General features: G+C 36.7%; 1 protein-coding gene and 1 non-coding gene across 6 annotated transcripts in view; one reads left to right on the plus strand and one right to left on the minus strand.

Moving 5' to 3' along the window:
- Positions 1-2,016: 2,016 nt before the first annotated feature.
- Positions 2,017-23,834, plus strand: part of LOC134799326 (AMP deaminase 2-like) — a 48,247-nt gene continuing 26,429 nt past the window's right edge. For 2 of the 5 annotated variants that reach the window (XM_063771717.1, XM_063771718.1), the window contains exon 1: positions 2,017-2,201. In XM_063771717.1, coding sequence (XP_063627787.1) covers positions 2,093-2,201 — 109 coding nt within the window. In that variant the 5' untranslated portion in view covers positions 2,017-2,092. Of the gene's footprint in view, positions 2,202-10,952; positions 11,078-19,767; positions 19,853-20,649; positions 20,761-23,102; positions 23,264-23,834 lie in introns of those variants that run through there. The other 3 variants (XM_063771719.1, XM_063771720.1, XM_063771721.1) reach the window with 3 other exon arrangements.
- Positions 19,903-19,990, minus strand: Trnay-gua (transfer RNA tyrosine (anticodon GUA)). Its single transcript is given in 2 exon segments — positions 19,903-19,938; positions 19,954-19,990. It is a non-coding gene; the product is annotated as a tRNA-Tyr (tRNA).

Below are 23,834 nucleotides of genomic sequence, written 5' to 3' on the forward strand. Positions count from 1 at the left end.
CAGACTATCGAATTCGGACTTAGCATCACTTTTACCATTGTGCATTTCATCGTGGTATCAAGTCGGTTAGAAAATTTGCGGCCGGCTCTTCTACTAAAAGCAGATTCACGGTTCGTGCGCGGTTATAAGTTTCAATTTTGTTGCAGGCGGCGAGTATAGGTATAATTTTATACCTAAATCTGACTTTTGTGAAGGAGTAAATTTTCTGTACGGTAGTACTATCAGTTATAAATATTAAATATTATAGGACATTTTTTTTTTTTACACAAATTGACTAAGCCCCACGGTAAGCTCAAGAGAGCTTGTGTTATGGGTACTCAGACAACGATAGATATAATAAATAAATACTTAAATACATAGAAAACAACCATGACTCAGGAACAAATATCTGTATCATCATACAAATAAATGCCCTTACCAGGATTCGAACCCGGGACCATCGGCTTCATAGGCAGGGTCACTACCCACTAGACCAGACCGGTCGTCAAAGTTATTCTGTGGTGCTGTCTCGCGTGAATTGGCACTTGACGGGCAGACTTCTCCCATAACCTAGGGCAGGGCTATCTGGCCCTAATGTGTGGACCGAATGGAGGGAAGAAGGGCCCTTTGTCCAGTAGCGGGACAGAGGGGACACTGAAAAAGGCTAAGAAAAAAGTGGTGTACAATTTTCTAGCGCCTACACAAAAATTAATAGCAAATATCGGAGAATTCCAATTTAGCTAAAGTATTTTAAAAGGCGTAAAAACGTGGTACATGATCCATATTTCTTGATTTCAACTATTAAGATTACGGGTAAATAATTATTAAACTAAAGATTTTAATAAATATTACGAGTTTACAAGTAATATATCACTCCCGCATCTCAAACAATACCGATACCTAACACGGCGGTATAAACCTAGCTGCCTGACCAATGCCTAACTTAGGTAATATTAGGTAAGATCAATGTGGCTATTTCCGTCATAGGGGCTATTCCGTCCACTAGCGTTTTTCACGAACAACATTGATCATCATGCTTTTAGTTTCAGCAATCAAAAGCAAATGTTTTTTTTTCCTACGATTGAAAATCAAAGATATAAACGCTCGTGGACGGAATAGACCCTATGACGGAATTAGCCACATTGACCTTAAGTACCGTACGTTTAGGTACGTACTCAAAAAATATTATCTTACATTTTCTTCGACACTCTGATAAATAAAATACGACTCGTATACTTTATGTTAAGATATTTTGATATCTAACAAAGGGAAAGAAACACAACTCCTGCATTAATACACATGCTACGTAGGTATATTGACAATATTACGGCTAGGTACGCATTGCGTATATGGAACTGGCTGCAGCGAGCGTTTCAGTCGTTAAGTGCTTTTCTACGGCGATGTACTAATTCAAGGACCTGCCCCGAGGTCGAGTCGCGGAAAAATACCCGTGTAATATATATTTGCACTTAGTCATCTAATAATCTATTCTATACCCGCACTTAAGTCTCGGAGTAAAGGGTATCGACGGCGTTTTCAGAGCGGAGCCCGGCTTGATTGTTTTTAAGCTGTTAACCGTAGGTGGACCATATGTTCCATACATGGTCACATGCGCGTGGCCGACCCTTTAAAAAGCAACTATTTTAAATTACTCGTCCTCCTTAACTACCTTATATTACCGTCACCTCTGTACTTTATCCTCCTGAAACAAATTCTATGACGCTGACGGTCAGACATTTTTGTAAATATAATTATAATTTGTCAAATTTTTAAGAATTAATCAGAAGTGTAGTCATCTTTACCTTTACCTACCTAACTAACTAATAATACTTAAGTTGGTTAGTTAAGAGGAATATTATTTGTATGACATGTTGAAGACGCAGAAGTTATGTTTCACACTTTTACCTTTTACACACTGTACATATAAGTCCTTAACGCATCTCCTGCCCGCAGGTATCCACGGCATATCCACCGGTTACCTCAACAAGATCCATCGAAACTGCGTACAATGCTCGGGTTCGCCTCGGCCTCGCCTCGCGTCGCGAGTCCGCGACGCGCCTTTGACAAGAGCGGCCGTGTCCGCGTACTAACATTAAGGTTAGTCAACTAAACCATGTCTGCGAGCTTCGTGGGGTCTACCAAGAGCTTCCCCTTCTCCTTCGACACGGATGTTGAGGAGGAGGAGTCTGGGAGAACGACTCCTCATTTAAATAAACGTACAGGTAGGTTTTGCCTTTGTTTACCATCGGACGCTTGCTGTTTGCACGGGGAAGGTAGGTAGGTTAGTGATACCTAACATTTATAATTTAATTGCAACAGCATGCATTTTATGCATTGTATACTTATTTTGGATTGGTTATAAATGTTAAAATTGGGTGTAAAATGTACTTATAACCTAGCTTCGTGTTTGCGACCGCCTTTATGACACGTTCGTTTGTTCATTTTTAACTGTTTCAAAAACAGGACACTGCATTTAAAGCATGAAATTATAAACAAAGTTATAATTTTGTCTTATTTTTCGCAATTGCTTAACAATACATCTTGAATGGCATGCGCTAGTTTGGAACATCTAGTTGCTAAAAATCCTAATCGAAGAGCGAGTTAACACTCTCGTTCTAACACAAGTAATATTTGATCATAGATATATATAGGATCCTATATTCATTTATTTGGCGGAATATTGATAATGATAAACAATATATTGGTACCATTAAAACCCCATTGACATGCATCAAAAAGTAGCCAAGTATTTGAGAAACTTTCTTAGTACCCATTGTATTTGGTCCTATCAGATTACAATCAACCTAACACGCCAAACGACACCAACTTCATATCAAGTTCACTCGCGTCATCCGACCACTTTGCCCGATACCCCATCGTTATAACCCGACCTATTCTGAACATCCTTCCTTCAGTTATCCTGTTCGGGATTCGGGGTACTTTCGGTTGTGCCGGGTTGCCGGATCGATATCAGCTGACTAGTGACTGGTGCGCCGACAGGCAGGCTACCGCATAGCTACATAGCAACACATATAGCTATGTCGAGGGGTCAACCGCGGATCGTAACTCTTTGGTTGATGTACCTAGATGTATTAGGGTGGCTGCAACATGACTAGAGGCCATTACATTCAAGTACCTAGGTAGGTATAAGTTAGGTTAAGTGTTTTTGAATTGAATATCCACAATCAAAAACAAAGGCAAATGTCTTAGGGTGGTATTCCATCTGTCCAATATATTGTGTTCCAAGATGGAGTGTGTGTGTGAGTCTCATATTTTGCTTATTAATGAGAGAGCGAGACGCTATGCATTATAATACCTAAATACGTTGGTAATTCTTTTTATGAAAATGTACCAATATTTAATTATACTTACACTATATATACTAGCTTCCGCCCGCGATATGACGATGATGATGATGATGGATAAAGACTATCCTACCTATGTCTGTAAGCTTATATGTGAATTAAATTGGAATAAATAGGTAAATGTCCTTCCTAGGGCCTCAAACTCTCCTCAAACTACTTCCATACCAAATTTCATCTAAATCGGTTTAGTATTTTAAGCATGAATAGGTAACAGACAGTTATTTTCGCATTGTCTTTCAGTCTACAACTTGCCAATCCCATTGCTCGTGTATAAATAACAGGCGCTTCTATTAGGTTTCTCGTAAAAAATTGAGAAAACGAGTGTTCTGAAGAATGATACCTGTCTATCGATTTTTGCCGACTATTGTATACGATTTCATCAAAATCTTTACTGCCGGTTAGTTCTAAGAATCAATTTGCAAAATTAAATATTCAAATACCTGACTTGCCTGGCTAGGATGTATGACCTGCAAGTTACTTATGCAGACTAGTAGTACCTACCAATAACAAGATAAATGTAGGTACTTACCTAGATATGCGATTCCATTTATGGTGAGGCACTTAAGACTAATCTAATCTATTCTAGGATATATATAACACAAGGCGTGATGGACAGACAACATTGAACCTGTCAACATTTATTTAAGGTTTAGATAAACCTAATCTAAAATGTACATAGGGGTTTTTGTTTTGCAATTGCTACAGCCATTGGTGTGGCAATTGTTCGTACAAAAATATAATGCTATAACATAATGCCTTTTTTTAGCATTATAAATAAGAAGGTAAGCGATCTTGACATGTAATTTAATAGAAAAACGCTTTTCAAAAATCAGTAACTAATTACTTATGAAAGCAGAAGAATATAAATGATCGTATTAGATTCATAATTGTTACATACATGCCGTGACTTATTTTTGAAACGTGTTTTTCAATTAAAAGACACATCAAGATTGTTTACCTTATTTCTAATGCTAAAAAAACGAACTATACAATACATCAGGCAGTCTAGCATGAGTTGCGTTCTCGCGCGCGATGCCATACTTGAAATCGCGCTAGATGTATGGAGTCGCGCGCGAGAACGCAACTCATGCTAGCAGGAGTAGTAGGTCTGTAACTCTGTAGCAAGCCGTGATGGACAGACAACATTGAGACCTGTCATCCTTTATTTTAGACTTAGACAACTTCAAGATACTTAAATCCTAAAATTTACATAGCTGTTTTCTATTGTCACTGCCATAGCGTATCAAGCAATAAACTACCAATTTAGGTAGGATCCTCAATAGCTCAACAATCACGGAGCGTGACCGTACGAGCTAGTTTGCAGAGCCCCGCTCCAACCATTCCGCTCCAACCGCTCGAACCTAAATGGTCGCGTTAGTCGCGTACTGTGCGATTTAAGAGGAATTTCCTCCCGCGGACGCTCCGGTTGTGGAATGAGCTCCCTTCCGAGGTTTTCCCGAGGGTCTACAGCAGCGGTCGGCAACCTTTTTTTGCGTAGTTTTAGTAGCGTAGTTAACGATGAGTAAGTTGACGCGGGCCGCACTTTGTTAATATTTATGACTTTATCAGACATTGTCGTTTCTCAATATTACATAGCCAGAGAGGCTCGCAGGCCGCAAGTGACAGTTTCACGAGCCGCATGCGGCCCGCGGGCCGCAGGTTGCCGACCGCCGGTCTACAGTATGGGGCTCTTCAAAAAAGGAATGTACAGGTTTTTAAAAGGTCGGCAACGCGCATGCAACACCTCTGGAGTTGCAGGCGTCTATAGGCTACGGTGACTGCTTACCATCAGGCGGGCCGTATGCTTGTTTGCCACCGTTGTGGTATGAAAAAAAAACCATTTACGGAACCGAAATACGACAAGTAGGTACAAACCTCCTTCTCTTATCATAGGTTCAGCTGTGTGAGGCTGTAATACCTACTTATCAAATTGAACGTGTAGGTATATATTCTACCGCGACTCAAAGAGCATAATCTTGTTATCTTATCTTATTGTGACAGTAGATACTTAGATAGTCATATTTGCGGCACGGGAAGGTATGTATTTAAATTCCAAGTACGCACTTACAAAGGTGACCCTCCCTGTTTTTAAGTTGTCACTGAAGCTCGACTTTGAATATTGAACATTTTGATGGCATCCATTTGTAAGAGGTCCTTTTTTTACTTCTTATACAGATAACCGAAAAACGTCTTCAAAATTTATTATTTTATTGTAACACACTGCAAAAATGTGTACTTACACGATAGGTAGTGGTGGAAGGCCTAGACCAAACGCTACAATAAAAACCTATTTTTAGAATAATAATTAACCTATTGATCAATAATTATTGGACAAAAATATTATGATAATATAATCTACCCATAATCCAAAATATATGAAAGTGTGAATTTTTAAACAGTGATTAAAACCAGTGATCGTACATTTTAGAGCATTTTTGGTGCAGCAGAGTGGTGTTAACGGAATTGGTATAGATAATTTCAACTGAAATGGTAAATTAAGGTTAATATTAACGTAATTAACGCTAATTAATCATTAGGGTTGAAATTATTTATACCAATTCCGTTAACACCACTCCGCTGCACCAAAAATGCTGGAAAATTTACGATCACTGATTATAACAATTGTTCAAAGATACCTACTCGTGTTAAAAATCGTAGAAAACGCCGGAAAAGCCGAGAACAGTCTGTTTGGAAGTGGGTTTAAAACATGGCGGCACATTTCCCTGAGTAATCTCGGAGCCGTATATCATCACCCGCTTACTCATTCTGGCTTGTCGCCAACTGGGCTCAAGAGATGTATTTAATCCTCTTGGTATTATTTTATTTATATTTAATTATTTAAGTAATCCATTTTTTATTCGATGGGTAACAAACTAATAAAAGAAAGTCGCAAATGCTACAATATCAAAATGAAAATAGTGTAGTTTATTAGGTAAATAAATCCACAATTAATTAAGGATGGTAGGTATTCCACCTGTCCAATTTCTTGGTCGAATGTGCATTGTGTCTCACTCTCTCATTGAGCAAAATGTGAGACGCAAATACACAGTGGACCAAGAAATTGGACAGGTGGAATACCACCCTACGGCGAGCTATATTGCAAAATGCACTAGATAAGAGCAAAATTCATGTCCATACAAAGTGACCCATGCGAATTTGCTCTTGAACGTAATTAAAATATTGTATATGTGTATTTTGTCTCACATTTTGCTTAATGAGAGAGTGAGACGCAATGACATTGGACCTAGATATTGGACAGATGGAAGGAAGGAAAATGTGTTCTATTAGGTATACCGTTCAGGTATTGCTCCATAATGTTCCTCTTTTTAAGATTTACGAGACCTTACGCAAACGCCCCGTCGCCCACTATAACATTTCCTGTCGCTACAAATCCCCACCAAGGCCCCCTAATGGAGAAGTCGAGTAAAATGAATGGCATTATCAGGTGTCGACGGCTCAGGTGGCTCTGACACACTTAAGGGGATATTTATAACCGAGGGAATTTTCAATTCATTCCCGTCCGACCGAGGCAGTCCTTGCTTGCGTTCGCCTTGACCTTAGCCTCTGAATGAACAAGTTCCTAGCTCAACTTGCCATTTGTTCCATGGAGAAGTCCTTAAGAAAAAGAGTGCATATTTCCGTAAAAAAATGCATTGCTACGTATGTATATGTATATTTCAGGAAGATCAATATACCTAATATGTCAAAGTTGTACCGTAAAACGGGGTCAACAGAAATCGCGGGGTGAATAGAAAATTTTTGAACTTTTTCTTTCAACTTATTATATTTATAAAGGTACATCTCTAAAATTTGATTTTTTTGGAAGGCGTATATAGTAGACTATTTATTCTCTACATTGATATCAAAAGAACTTAATCAAACTGCCTAAAAGTTAGATTTTTTTGACTCTAAAGTAAGGTCTCGCCGAGGTACGAAATGAAGCCTGTCTGAACTTTGTTCTAGCGGTAAATGTTTTGACATTAACTAAGTAAAAGTTAGCTAACCTGGTAATATAGTATCTGTAGTACCTAAATAATAAATAATATCACTAATTTTCTTTATAAAGAAGCATTTTTTGCAAAAAACTAATAACAAGCAATTTTACGTGATAAAGGGGTCAGTGGACACGCAAGATAAAGGGCCCCTGTTTCTGCAGGTTAAGGGTCTTGAGAGTTTGTATATTTTTTTAAATGTTACTAAGCATATCAATACCTTGAAAGCTATTGAGTAAGTTATATTAGTTCTTTGTTAATAATTTAATGTATAAACTATAGGGTTTTAGTTGAAACTTTTTTTTATATGAATTTATTCGTGAACCTCTTATTTGGCTCCCATTTCGTGATACAAATTTAGCTCAGCTCCTAAGTTCGTGAAATCGTGAATTCGTGTCCCCTGTTTCGGAATAAATTTTCTTAGAGTAATTGGTGATAATTTGCTGATAATCATTTTAAATAGTTTTAAATATTTAACGGTCTTACCTACTTACGAGTAATTGTAAGGTCAAATTAAAAATAATATTTAAAAAAAATGTTAAATTGAGAGCTAGCTTAAAGTTTTTTGTACTCGTCGACTTTAATGGTTGAATTAAGACTTTGTAAACCATATGGGTACTTTAATACTTGATTAAAAGCCGAACTATAAAAAAAAATTAAAATAAAAAAATATATTTACAAAAAATTTTTTAACTATCTTATATGTTAAACATACACAAAAATAAATCAAATAAATTGAATTATAAATAAAATTGTGCTAGTAGTTAATATGAGAATATACGTGGAATATAAGTACAGTCACCTGCACTAATATGTTACACAATGAAGGCCGCAAAAATATCTGACACGATCTTATTTGTAGAACCATAAGAGCGTGTCACATATGTTTGCGGCCTTCGGAGAGTAACATATTATTGCAGGTGACTGTACCTTAAAAAATTTAACTCGGGTCACATTCAAACTCGTTTTATGAGAATCTAGTGAAAAAAACATATACCGAATTTCGTTCATACGAAACTTCATGAAATACATTAATTGTTTTCTAATTTATTTTTTTAATTATCTTCGTTGTTATATTTAAAAACAAGCACTCAAAATGTATCTAGAAAACCCTTGATTCGTTAGTGGCACGAAATAGGAGACACACGTAAAATAAAATGACCGCTATTTCGTGAGTTGGTTTATTGCAATTTTAAGGTATTTCTATGCATATATTCAATCTTTTTTCTTATCAAATCAATTACTAAGGAAGAAACTACAGACACTCCCAAAAACTTTTGTTCGAATGGGTTTAGCTTTTCCTTCCTAATATAAGCTTAACAAGTGAGAGCGCGCACCTTACGCCTAAAAAAAGTGCACGCATACAACACAGCTGTTCGCGGCCGTTTGACAGTTTCGACCGTCGTATTACTCTCAGTTTAATCACTAAAATATTAGTTAATATTTTATTGAAGAGATTAAATAATACAGATTTTTTCATATGTATAATTTGAATAAGAAATATTTGAATTCCTTATTATTTGCGCCAGAAACAAAACTAACGAAATAACGTACTAACACGAACTTGGGGCCCGTTACCTCATATGGGGTGAGTAGTTACGCCATAGGGGATGATTAGATACAACAAAGGGGTGTACAGACACGCCTTGGGGGTTAAAAGACACGAAAATTTTATTTTGTGTCAAATAGCTGTTTAACAGATACATATATATATACCATTTGCCAATAGAGTATCAACATAATAATGACCAAATTCGATAATTAAAACCAAAATATTACTTTGCTAATCCGCGAAAAGATAACGTGCTAGTCAATCAGTGCTAACCCGTTATACTTACTTGCGTATTTTTACATGCAATTAATATTCCCACCCTCCCACCGCAAAAATAAATACGCAAATAAATATAACAAACCACCACCAAAAGAATAAACCTCGACACGTGTTTCGCCTCTCTACGAGGCATCCTCAGGAGTTGTTGACGGTCTGACGCCCGGCAACGGAAACACGTGTCGAGGTTTATTCTTTTGGTGGTGGTTTGTTATATTTATTTGCGTATTTATTTTTGCGGTGGGAGGGTGGGAATATTAATTGCATGTAAAAATACGCAAGTAAGTATAACGGGTTAGCACTGATTGACTAGCACGTTATCTTTTCGCGGATTAGCAAAGTAATATTTTGGTTTTAATTAGTATGGATTTCCGCAAAGTAACGCCTGATTCTATTCACTACCAAATTCGATGCCTATGGCAACTAAAACTTAATATTTCTATTCACCCCTTTCATGTATCTATCGACCCCGTTTTAAGGATATGGAGAAAACAGGTAGTTTTCTTTGATTTTCTCTGAATTGGGTATATAGGTAAAAACTTATTTCAAAAATGCAAAATTGAAGAACTAACCAAGACTCAAAAAATGATATGAAAAATTTTTACTTTTATCATTTGGATTATTGGCGAAAATCGTCCTTGAAGTTGAAAATCGTGTCTTTTCACCCCGTTTTACGCTATTTCTTTTGTTTCGTTCGATTTCAAAACAAAATCAATCAGTACTGTCTACCCTCTGGGGTGTCTACCTTCTCTACCTTTGCATTTGCAATGACAATGACAAAGTGTGTCAATGTCAATTTTCTATGAAAATATGACGTTTATGATGACACCTCCTCACTTTGTTCCGTTCAAGTCGGTGCAAGGTTAGCTTAGACGGACTCTACTAGTTTTGTAGCATTTCGTTCTAAAAATTGATTCTGACTTGCTCTTTGTACAGTCGACGTCAAAGATATGTTTACACTTTTCGCCTTATTACAAAGGTGGAAAGTGCAAAAGTGTAAACATATCTTTGACGTCGACTGTACTTTTCAACTAAGACGTCCCTGACCAATATTTTCTCATAAAATAAGCAATACGCGGCCGAAGGGCCGTGACCGACCTTGAAGATATGTATTTTCATTATGGTGATAATTCGCGAACCCGTGTTTACATGAGTAATAGGTACTATAATCCAAATTGATAAGGTATTAATATAGCTAAAATTCTTGTAGCGCCAACACAACGGGATGTCATTTACATTGTATGGTACTCGGTCTAAAATCGCTAGCCCATGGTCAATCCTGTAAAATTTTCGGCTATTTTACACATTACTAAAGAAAAGTGAAGTAGATAATATGTACAGTCAACTACAGTCAATAAAAAGGCGCACAAAAATATCTGGCAAATGTTATTTTCAGTGAAATGAGAGCACGTCATAATATCGTGCATGGTAAATTATTATTGCATGACTGTGCACTTGCAGTCAATAGCAGTTATAAACTAAGCGCTGAGTGTGTGAATAATTATCATCTTCATAATCTTTACTGGAGAATAAGAGCACGTTAAATCATTATTAAACACAATTTAAGTTTAACTACTTATCGCGCAGGTTACCTAGCATTTGCTGTTGACTTGTATTGTACAAGGACTTCCGAAATAGACTTTAAATTTGGTGGGTTATTATCACTCGTACACTCATTAAACTTTCCAAACCACATGTCGTCGCTCTAATCCTCTAACTAACAAGCAAGAGCGAGAGATAGATCATCGTGACGACACAATGACTGTAGGAATTGTGCTAAATACAAAAGCGTGCCGTGTCTCCGCGCCGTGCCAGGCGCTCAGTCGACGGCCAAACATTCGTACAATAACACACAGTCTAATAAAACACTAAAATACAAAGAAAAGTGAAAAAAAAGTGCAATTTGGAGGTTCGTTTTTTGCCGCTCATTTGCGATGCGAGTTACCCGCGCTACGTGACCCAATTTAATGACGACAGGTGTTTATCGCTGTTAATTTGGTTGATACACACGTGATTCATATTTCTAGTGTTACAAGTGCATTAATCAGTGCTGAAATGTAGGTAGGTATATGGTAAACTGAAAATACCCGTATAGTAAAGCTACACTACGGTTACTAAACATTTTCGGTCTTGGTCTCTGTGTTTAATAAATACGGGTATTCTGCATCCCACTTGGTCTACTTTATGGATTTTCGTTTAGCACCCCCACTTTCATAATAAAATCTATTTTGTAAGGAGGTACCTAGGTACACTTACTGAAATAGACAAGGTCGCTGGAGGCAGTTAGCGTCAGCGTAGTCACATGTTGATCGATTCACATTAAGGTAGCATATTTTACTGCCAGTGTTTGTGAGGCTAGACAAGAAAAGTATAATGAAATGCGTCATTGAAAAAGTGTAGTAATATTTACTGGTTTCAGCATTTTAAAGCGAATTAGGTGCATGGTTTAATTCCCTGTCAAAGTCATTAGGTAAGGTCAGTGGCATCTTATCAGCATCTAATAGAGGAGTACCTGCTACCTACCTACTAAATATGTTCCCAAAGTGAGTTGTTGTCTACGTCGAATCGTCAGGACAGAGAGTCATTGACATGACCACTATATCTCACGTTGTTGCTCTACGTCGAGGACTCTCTGGAAACCTAAGTTCATCAGGCATTTCAAATGCCTCCTAATTGGCTGTAGGCAGATTCTGATGGTATCGCCGGTTGTTTGGTTTAGGTTTACTATTATCAGATAACTCGGAACTCCGACAAAATAAAACCACTTTTATAAAAATGTGTCCACAAAAGTGCATGATTCATAACAAACGGCCCCAAATATTGATTTACCTAATAACGCAATATAAAAGTATAATTAAACTTGTATGACTTTTGGATTGCATCAAGCCAGAGACCGAGTCCCTGATCTGTTTTACCAATCTTCTCTTATGGAGCGAGTTTTAATATAAAACTTACGGCTATAGGTTTTTTATTCATAGTATATTATTTAAGACTATTATACATTTTTTTACAGACTTCTCTATCGAATTTACCAATCAAGCCGTTTTCTATAAAAAACGTTTTGTTGTGTAAGTAAATTGAAAACGTACACAACAAAGGCGGCACGGCAAACGCAATAATCTCAGACAAATTGCAATCTCGCCGTCGCCTTGTTTACGTTTGTGGCTATAAATGTTTTGTTACTATTACTAATGATGCAGCTTCGGTTGACATGTCAATCACATATTGGAAGGATGCCTATTTGTAATTAGTATTGTTTAGGTAGGTACTGCACAGACGCTCATCATATTTTATATTTCAATGTTCGGTGAAGTAAATTACGAATTAGTTGCCTTTTGATTTATATACAAAAACATATAGGTACAGCTTCCTCTCACTCATCACTTCCAATAAGTAATACAGGGTGTAATCGTTAAGTGTAGCCAGGCGATAATTGCGTAAATATAACAGATATCAGAAAACTTCCAATTGATATCGAAAGTGCGTTACCCAATGAGTAAAATTACATTAATAGCTTTTTTTAAATATAAGCAGAAATATCCCAAACATTAACTTCAAACCCCCCCATACATTTTAGTACGACAACTCACCCCTCAAAGAACGTCGGTGTCGTCGTAAGAGATAAAACTGCTTGATATTCATTATTTGCGATAATAAACTGTAATAAAATAATAAAACTACCGTTTATGAAATAATAAATGTAACATTTATTTTTAATTACACCGAAAATTTTAAGAAAAGTTCATTTAGTAACATTTAAGAGGGCCCGTCAATATATCGCACAAGAAGGGCGTCACTTCGAGCAACTACTGTAAACAAAAAATTTACTCCCTTAAAAAATAAATGTTAGATTTATTATTTCATAAACGGTATTTTATTACAGTTTATTATCGCAAATAATGAATCTCAAGCAGTTTTATCTCTTACGACACCGACGTTCTTTGAGGGGTGAGTCGTCGTACTAAATGTATGGGAGGGTTTGAAGTTAATGTTTGAGATATTTCTGTTTTTATTTAAAAGAAGTTATAAATGTAATTTTTTAATACAGTTGCTCAAAAAGTGCTACTTTACGTAGCTGTTTAGCGTGCGGAAAGTTGGTTATCTCGAACTAGTGCTTTTTACTTTTTCAATTTTTTTAAATTTATACTTGTTCCAATTCACGACTACTTATTGATGAGTGTTAATATTAGTTTCCTTTAAACGTCGTAATCAGCAGAAAAACCTACTGTTAATGTAAGAATGTGAAAAATATACATATTTCATATTTTAATACTTACCTCTTCATCATTATAACACGTTTATTTTTTAATATTGAATATTGAAAATTCCGTTCTTAATAAGGTGTCTGAATGGAACGGAATAGCTGCCAAACGCCCATAGATATAATATACTTAAAGACGACGTCTAAGCGAGCTGTCACTGTTACCACTTTTGTTTAGTGTACGATTAACAATGTTTTACTTATTTTTTCGCAACTGTATTAAAAAACGTCGTTCGATACACGTGCGGAAATGTCATTCTTCACTCGTCCCGAGTCTTCCCACTCGCCTGCGGCTCGTGGCAAGATATCTCGGTACTCGTGAAGTAATGACATACCTTCCGCACTAGCATCGAAATGTACTATTACTCATTGGGTAACGCACTTTCGATATCAATTTGAAGTTTTCTGATATCTGTTATATTTACGGAATTATCGCCTGGCTACACTTAACGATTACACTCTGTATATCTTGCAAAATCATGCACGTAAACATTTGACAGTAGCTAATACGTTCTTATGGCTTTACTACAGAACGTTCTGTGGAATCCACGAATAAGAGTGACAAGGGGTTTTTACTTAACAGAATGATACTTAGGTCTTAATATCCATTTATAGAAAAGGGGTTAGTAGCTACACTTGCCACGTCACATTTGTCACCCAGTCTACTTGAATAGGGCCTTCGGTACAATGAACACTTCCTTCACGAAAAATTAGGCTGTAAATAAAGACGCTACCTACGGAAAATTCCGGGCGGAAACTGTCGTTCAGAATTTCACTGTTTGATTTTATTGTTCGTGTCATTTACTGTAATTAATCTGTAAGACTAGGAGTTGATATTCCAAGTATTCCAACTAACTAGTTGTTTTTCCATTTAGGTACTCTGTTTGTTAATTAATCTTACTTAATTCTGAAGCGATTATGGAATCAGTTTTGAAGCGGTATTTTCCTATTATGTTTGTTCATACCCAAACATTCTTATTATTCAGTGCAAAAAACTTCAATGATTCATAAGTTTTCAAATCTTTCCACGAAACTCGCGAAAAAACAACATTCGAAAGACAATTTTGAAGACCGGCAATCCAAAGATGTGGGTTCGAATCCCCACGTTGGCCAAAGTTGATTACATTTCATTTTTTATTGTGATAAACATCTGTACTTATATAGGGGTCGTGCGCGTTAGAGCTGGGTCTGCCATCTTGTGGCCAACTGTACATTGAAACGCCAAAGCAAGTGCTGCCCTCTACAGGTTTGTTTTCTTGTGCATTGTAGGTTCTGCCATCTTGTTTCCAATGTAGCCCACATTGGAAGCGTAAACTTGACATTTACACTTCGCGGCAGTAAAAGGGGGCTCCTGTGCTGCCTCCTACAGTATGCACGTATCCTATAAAATTTATAGACAATTTTGAAATTAAAATCAAAGGGCTACGAAATGTTTAGGTACAATGTTATGTCTGTACTGTAATAAATAGCCGGTCTTTGACTCTGTGGAAGAGGTGGGCGGCGGCGCCCGCGCCCGAAATAGACGCGCGTGCGCAAGTGCCGGAGCGAATTCATTGCAACATGTCAGCCAATTAATGATACCTAGGTAACGTTACGGTATATTTACTATCTAATTTTTAGTTCTTTAGGTGACCGGTAGAGGCACTGGGAGCCGATTTTTGAATTTCGAGCGCTCGATTTCGGGATTTTCCCTTCAATATATCTCCACTACTAGGCATTTTAATTCTACTTAATAGAATTCAAAACGAGTGGTCAATACCACTAGATTCCCAATATTTATTGCTCGTATTTCAAAATAATCAATTCCCCGTTTTCCACAGACTTTCGAGTGACGAAATCGAGCGCTCGGAATTCAAAAATCGGCCCCCTGTTTACTCCATCCATACATTTTCCTTAACGTTCTCACTATCAACTGTCATTTACGAAACTCATGGTAGAGTTATAGGCTTATAGGATTGTTTTGTGTACATGGGGGCCTAGCCAAGGTGACAATCGTTGATAGAAAACGCAAATCAAAAGTTTAATGTTATCTCAGTAGGTATATACCCCCAACACAATGATTCGATTTTAATTATCTAAGAACCACCGCCAGAAAACCAGGCTTTCAAATAAATAAAAAAATACGGTTTACCAGTTTAAGAGCTAGAGTGCCACAGACAGACGACAACCAGACACACACATATAGCAGCTGTTTTAGCGTCGAGGGTTAATAGTTATTTGTTTTACAAGGGGGCAAAGTTGTTGTTTAACCGCTCGTGCTAATATTGATACCCGAGCATGCGAAAGATTCCAAAATTGAACCACGAGCGTAGCGAGTGGTTCGAAAACTGGAATCTTGAACGTTGCGAGGGTTTCAAAGCACGAGGATTAAACAAAATTTGCCCCGAGTGAAACACAAAATTTTTCACCACACTAACCCGAAGCAAAATATCAAACAAAATCAAATTCAAATTAATGTTACTTATTAAATATTTATCATCCAAAATCATAATTTAAAAGTCAATTCTACCAGCAAACATAAGAAAACAACTCAAAATTTGCATTTGGTTACTTTGCCTCACATGTGAATTACTGATAGCAAAGTACAACTTTGCTATCCGTTTTTAAAGTGCAAAGTAAGCCTTTCCGAGCTGGTGTGGTGAAAAAAATCATACATATCCAACCAATGATGGACCGTTTGAGTCAGTCGGACACGCGCTCCTGAGACCGATCCGTTTCCCTGCGCGTGAGTGAAATGGTTATGCAGTATGTGGTGCAAGGGCGAGTAAAATTAACCCGTTTTATTTATCACAATTTTATCGGCTTCAATAGTAATGTCTTGGCCTTTAACTGGTTTAGTATGTCATTAGCATACAAGTCAGAGATTCCCAAAAAGACAGAATAGTCAGTAATTCAGTACTCAAGGAACTTAATTAATAGCAGAGCTGGCAATTAATAGAAAGGAAGTAAAAGGAAGGAAATAAATGGAACAACAAGTCTAAATTAGGCATATTCGTCAAAAACAAAACAAGATACAGATACTATAGCCTGACAGATGATTAGAGAAAGATAAATTAAAGAAAAATGTTGATTAATGATTATAAACTGGAATATTCAAATTATTTTGTTGTATTTGATTCCCTGGTTGTAAATGAAAATAGATGTTGATAGAGATCTTTTCTTAGGTTTAGTTCTTCATATTGACTTAATATGTAAATAGGTAACTTTATCCCTCTCAGAATGTTTACCACAGCGCCACAGCTAATTCCATCCCGGACGCGGTAATAATTTTATATCGCCAAAAACTCCCGTAAAATTTCGCAAGTTGTTGAAATAGCCGTTAATTCCGACGTGCGGGGTTTATTAATAGCTCATATTTCAAAGGCAAACCGTCCGCGGCCACTAAATTACAGATTGATTTCCTCTCAGACTTTTTATAAATATCATGGTGTTTATGTTTATCGTTTTCGTTTCCATGAATTTTGGTTAATATTTACACTCACCGGTGGCGTGTATATTATTTAGGTATCTGTGTGGAATTGAGATACCTATATATAATTGCAATTAAGTATTTTCAGTTGCGTCCTTACATAGATAATTACTTACTACATAAGTACATATCAATCAGCGCAGATCAGCGTTAGCGGATAAAACAACGCGCTAAACATACCGTGTTGCACAGTGTTGCTCCACAAAAGTTAACTGCGGTGTGGAGGCACCTTTATAAGAAAAATAGCGCTTATATTGTATCGTGATCGTGAGCGGCCACAGCAAAACTTTGTAGAAGCATATAGAAACACTGCATTATGTCAAGACCCAAGTCAAAATGAATGATAGTGATTCATCTCACCTGTCGCTATGCCAGTGCCGAGCCAAGACGAATTCACTTCACGTGCCTACCTAACCACGACTGCGTTGTAGATAAACCAGTGTACCTATATCTTCGATTTGTATCACGTGTAGTTTCTATGAATATAGAAGCCAAATTATATTGACGTTCTAAGTTTTTACTTGAAATTAAACTATTATAGTTTAGTTTATGATTTATTGGGCGTTGATTGATTGACAACCATTGGCGATGCAACAAAGAGAGTTATATATTGTAGCCAAAAAAGCTAATGAGTGACGGCCGGGCTGCAAATGCTGCAATACAATGCAATTAATTATCTTATGTGACGACAGTTTAAAGCTCGGTACACATGTTGAGAACAAAACTTAAATTATTAAAAATAAATGCACGCAAATGTCCTAAAGTCATACAAGAGAGAAGCAGATAAGGAAATTTCGATATTTGGTGATTTTGGTGTTCGCAGTACGTCCTCACAGCTTAGTTAGGTAGGTGATTATGATCCAATTATGAACCAAATCTTGCAGCTAAAGTACATGAATCACGTAAATGAGTCATGTAAGTATGTTAGGCCCTCTGAATTTATGGCACCATCAGCGACACAGCCGACACACCCAACTGACTATACGGTACACAATACATAACACAATCAGCGCTAGTACTTACTTGTCCTACTTATAATACGTATCTAACCTCATAGTATGTTTATTTGTGTGGTAAGATCATAATTTTTCTGAAAACGAAGTGAAGAGGTTTGTTTTCTTCGCCTTATCATTATCAATCATCTTGCTGTTAACTCGCAATACACAGGTTGCTCCAAAATTTCATATCATAATGCATTTTCTACATAAGTTCGCAAAAACGCTAACCCTCAATAGAGGTAGACTAGCTAGGGATAAAGTGTGGTATGAGCAGGGAACTAAAAACCGGGCAAGTGCGAGTCGGACTCGCGCACGAAGGGTTCCGTACCATAATGCAAAAAACGGCAAAAAAAACGGTCACCCATCCAAGTACTGACCCCGCCAGACGGTGCTTAACTTCGGTCAAAAATCACGTTTGTTGTATGGGAGCCCCATTTGGGTACGGAACCCTAAAAACGATGACCACGGTGGAAATACAAGAAAAAATCTAAAAACTAAACATTTAATGGCGCCATTCATTTATTGCGTAAGACAATTTTTACCAGTTTTTGTCCCTCTCCTATGTAAAAAAATAAGAATAGGCCGACCCCCTCCCCCTGTTTAATATTTATTACGTAACAATCTAAAGTAATTTCTATTTTTTGGTAATACTTAATCTATTTTTATTTTATTTTATAGTTTTTCTTTATCATTCTTTACATAGGTACGATTTTGATCTGTCCAGGGACGCAAAACCCACTCAGAAAGTGGATCTGCCACTAGGAACATCTCTGGAACATGGGCTGTCAAAAAGTATACCTAATAATCTTAACTTCGCGCATTTTTGTGATCTTACGTAAGGACTATCAAAAAACCCCTGCCACTACCTTGTAAGAAAAAATTAGACATGGTCGGACCCCCTTCCCCATGAATTGTCTTGCGTAATAAATGAATGGCACCTGAAAAACTAAAAAAAATAAAAATAGTTAAATTCGTACGGAACCCTCGGTGGGCGAGTCCGACTCGCACTTGTCCGGTTTTTTAAACTGGCCGCCTTTTTCTACTGACGGAAATGGCTTGCCAAACTATAAATCTTAGAGACTACAAATCCTCACTACTCTGTTTATCTATAGATATTTGCCTACTATATATATGGTAACCTTCGCCTGAAGGCGCCCATAGTCTCAGAGCCTGCCCGAGGCCTTTGACGGGTCATCCGGAACTAATCGGTCTTTGGAAGTTTACGGAGGAATGTAAGAGAACTAGGTATATGTATAAGTAGTACCACTTAAGAGGCAAGTGGAGTGGTCAGTTCTCAATACAAACGTACCTACTCGTCTATTTTTTTAAAAACACAGTTTTTAAGCTTTGCAAACATTGCCTAAAACAACACTTCTGCGAGATTCAGAAACATTTAATATATTATAGGCCCCATGCATGAACTACCGGGGGCAGCATAGGAGACGTCAGATGTTTATGCTTCCGATGTAGCCCACAAGATGGCAGAACCTACTATGCACAAGGAAACGCACCAACGAGAACTGTAGATGGTAGCACTTGTTTTGGCAATGTACATGTGCACATATGTTTCCGATTCAGGCCACAAGATGGCAGACCCTCCAATACGCACGGTCCCTATAACGGGTCGTCACGTCGTAGGTCGTCGGTTTGAATTATATTTGCACAATTTTATAATTACTTTGTCACTAGTAAAAATGTCTGGTTTGCTCAGTATTTTAGGACATCTTGTAGATATTTTAAAACTCGTTATCTCATTTCACTTTAAATCTGAAACATTGCGTTAAGCCACAATGCAACGGAAACTCGCATCGCAAAATAAAATATGAAATAACCTTAATATGAAACATTTAAATAAAAAGTGCTAAAATTGTTTAGGAGGAATAAAAAATGTCAATCAGAGGTGTGCAAGATGGCTCAAGATCACCACTTATACTCACGGATTCTTTCTTCGATGACGGTGGTAAGTAATAGCATAAATTATATTTAAAAATAAAAAAAATACAAAAAGATTCCTTCGAACCGGATTTGAACCAGTGACCTATGGATGACAGCGATATACCTCTACAGTCCACCGCTCTACCAACTGAGCTATCGAAGGGATATGAGAGCGTGCGAAATTACGGTATGCATTCTGTTGATATTATTTTGTTAATGAGTAGGGTGACGATGCATGATGTAATGATAAGAGACATTTGTCTTGGTTTTGTAATGATATGTTGCATTGCAAACAGTTAACCGGTTTATTTTTTAACGAGTGTCTTACATTTTTGATTATTCCATATTAATCATTATATTTTAATAAAAATCACATTGTACTCGTACTAATCGATATTAATTTAGTACCTACACTTAATTCGTACTTTGTTTTGTGATAAATAATGTTTGAAATGTTTCATTGTTATTTATTTCTTTATTTGACTATTATTGTATAAAAACAAGTTTAGAGTTTAAAAGGTAACATTTTATTTTTAATTTTAATATTTTGATTTTATATTTAATTTTAATGATCGATATCGTCTTCAAATTGTTTTAATCCTTTTATATATTCCTTAAGTAGGTATTAACAATATAAAATGATATCTCACGCATTTTCTCCAAAAAAACATACTTTTAACACCAATTTACTAATGACCTAACATCAGTAATGTAATATAACATACAAATCAAAACTGCCCATTACATATCCCGTCAAGCTGTTAGGTTACACATTTGTTGACGTGGTCGGGTCACCGCATGCAGCCGCGCCTCAGTCCGCGACCGACTTCTCTCGCGAGGGCCCGTGCCGCCCGTGCCCCGCGCCACTCGCTCACAACGCCTGCCACTTTCTTTTTGTTTCGCTGACGTTTTAATAACATTGTGACATTTACGGTATTTAAGGATAATAATATGTGCATGCTTGGGTTTTTTGTTTGTTGTTAGGTTTAGACTAGTAAGTTTATAAATTAAGGAAGGAAATAATTAACTATAAATTACCTGTTGTTGTTTACATTCACACTGCTTTTAACGTGTTTCGTTTAGTAGAACTTTCTCTAATTGACATACATAAATAGTGTGCATATGCATAAATTAAATCTTGGTAGTAAGTTACAATTAACTGCTGAATAGATAAGTTAGTTTGGCGGGGTCAAGGTTGAGACGTGTTATCATTATTTTGTTCGCAACGTGTCCAAAACAAGTTTATAATGTCATAATATCTACGTTATACGACTCATTAACATTGCCTAAGAGTTCATATACTTTAGTATTTTATAGGTATGGTATATAACATAGTATTTAAATATTTAATATGATTTTGAATGATCCTTAAAATTAGTTGAAAATAATTTGCTATTATCGTTAAACTTTTTCAGTTCTCTGCATGTTTTAATTAGAAAAAAATATTGAGCTAAGTAAGACTTAAACATACCTAATTGTTATTCATGTATGTAAACTATGTACTTAATATGTACGATCACAAGACACGTAATATTTGACACTCCCTCCTCTAAAGTCCTCTATGAGCAAACAATGAATTCCGTCGCACGAAAGCGCGAGATGAAACAATGTACACACTACACAGTATTTGCGATGTTGATTCAATCGACTATTTGTTATTAAAATCTCACCGTGCCGTTTGCCGAACGCATTTCACTGCTTCATATTCAAGCTTCATGGAAAATTCTGTGATATTGATAAAAATTGTGCAATCTTAATGGGGTTAAAGTGGGTTAAAGGCTGTTATCAATATGGATTGTTTAGAATTGGATTGGGGAGCGGGTCGGCATACTCTTTCACCCCTTATTCTAATTTGATAACCTTAGTGGCTATATATACGGACGTAGGCCTCGATTCAATGCTGATTAAGGTTCTCATCTTATACATGCTATTGACAGAAAAGCACGTGCAGCAATATACACGGGATACAATATAAGTTAAACTGAAAAAATATTAAGCCGGTAAACGTTACAGATCCTTAAAATACACATAAAACACATAAAACACATTTCATATAACTTATTAATGGTTGAAAAATAAACTAAATTAGCTCTGGCTGTTTTGGACACTGTAACTACTTTAGAATTTGTAATGTAAAATTCACTTAGTGACTTAGCGACACTTGCATAGTTGGACCCATGCCTGTCGAACGGTGCTACATTTGATGGCGTGGGAGGTATCAGGCTAGGCAACCTAGGCAAGCAATAAGCTCATAAATTGCAGTAAGTGGGCTGGCTCGCCCCGTTCTATTAAGGGCCCGTGACGCGCCATGCCATGGCGGCCATAACCATAAACTGATAATGAGCTATCGAGCCATTCGTTGCCTGTTGTTTAATCATGCATGTGCAATACAAAGCTGAATCAATGTATTTCAAGGCTGACTCGTAAATCCTATTAGTACCTAAATTTGAAAGGCAAAAACTTGACTTCATTTATCATGAATAAGTTTCTAAAGAATCACACAAGTGCACAAAAAATCACTAAAAATACCAGTAAAAACATTATCAGACTCTAGGTATTTATTCATCAGCCGGGAATATTGAATTCGTATAAAAAACAAGTACGATAAACATTTTCAACGTTTTAAAGCTTTTAATTTTTTTATCCAAATCGACACGAAATTTAGGTCAGTCGAGTTTTCATGTCCAGGTTTTTGGTAATATATTTTTAAAACCGCTGTACTGAGAAGCAAATCACACAGTGGTAACACATCGCTACAGAAAGACCAGCATAAATCTGAATTCCGACGCAAAACTGTTACGGAACCAGGGGTCAATAGGATGAGGCAGACGAGAACAAAACGGTTCATGAATAGACAGACTGTTGCTGTCGCCGGTCAGCTGTTCTCTCTTTGTTTGCGGAGCAAACACGTTTCCATTGTCGCCGCTTTCGTATTGCGTTATATGGTGAAATATCGCCCCGATTCAATTTAAATCTCAATCTAGTCCAAATAGAATTTCAATAGCACAATTTGCATATCATTTTAGAACAATCTGGTCCAAGATTCCTTTAAACTGGTAAAATTACTTTGTGCTGAACAATTGAAAGTATCCTTAATCTGAGGAGCGCTGTTTAGTTTGTTATATAGTAAAGCACGCTTAAAATACTGTAATACTGCGTTCTGTTAGTGAGTTATCATGTGCTTGTTGTTTATTATTATTTACATATTTAAATCTACGGGGAAAGATTAGAAACTACCGTATGTCACATTGTTATTAATGTTTAAACCACCACAGACAGTTTTACACATATATAATCAAGTGAAGTATTTTTATTAGTGAAATAAAACAATAAAACTCAAGTGTTCGTGGATGGGATACCAAGATGTATAGCTTCGATAAGGACATATGGCACGTGCAAGGCAGCTCGGAGCTCCAAGACGAGGCTGAAGAAGAACGTAATTATAATTTTTAGTACCTTTTTTATGGAGTATTGTGGCGTATTTATGGCGATTTTTATGGCGTCTGAATATGGGGTTGATTATTTAATTGTTCTACCAGCCTTGTAAAATTACTGTATATCACCGACGTGAAACTGCTGCCATCGAGCTAATACTAGGTGAATTTTCTTCACTGACTGACTGTCAGAAAGAAATGAATGCTTTATGTCCCGCCCACCACAAACCCCGTCAGTATCGCGCTGGCTCTGTTAGTATGTTTAATAGGCTGTGTACTTAGATATTTTATTCGTGCATGAGACGTTATTTTCTTTTATATCGCTTTTCTAATATCGCTTTTAACGGAATTTTTAATAAGATTTAAGATGAATTCTTTATGTAATAGCATCATTCCATTATAAATTATGTAGACACTAATGCACTTCCATTTTTTTTGTTTAACTCTAGAACCTGCGACTGATTTTTTGTACATTGTAACAGTTATAGCCGGTTATAATTGTTATAAAGTGCATACAAAAAATGTTTTAATTAACCAGTAAATAGATTAATAATTATATATCGTGTGCAGTGG

The sequence above is a fragment of the Cydia splendana genome, chromosome 18 (assembly GCF_910591565.1).
Source record: "Cydia splendana chromosome 18, ilCydSple1.2, whole genome shotgun sequence".
In the NCBI taxonomy this organism is placed as follows: Eukaryota; Metazoa; Arthropoda; class Insecta; order Lepidoptera; family Tortricidae; genus Cydia; species Cydia splendana.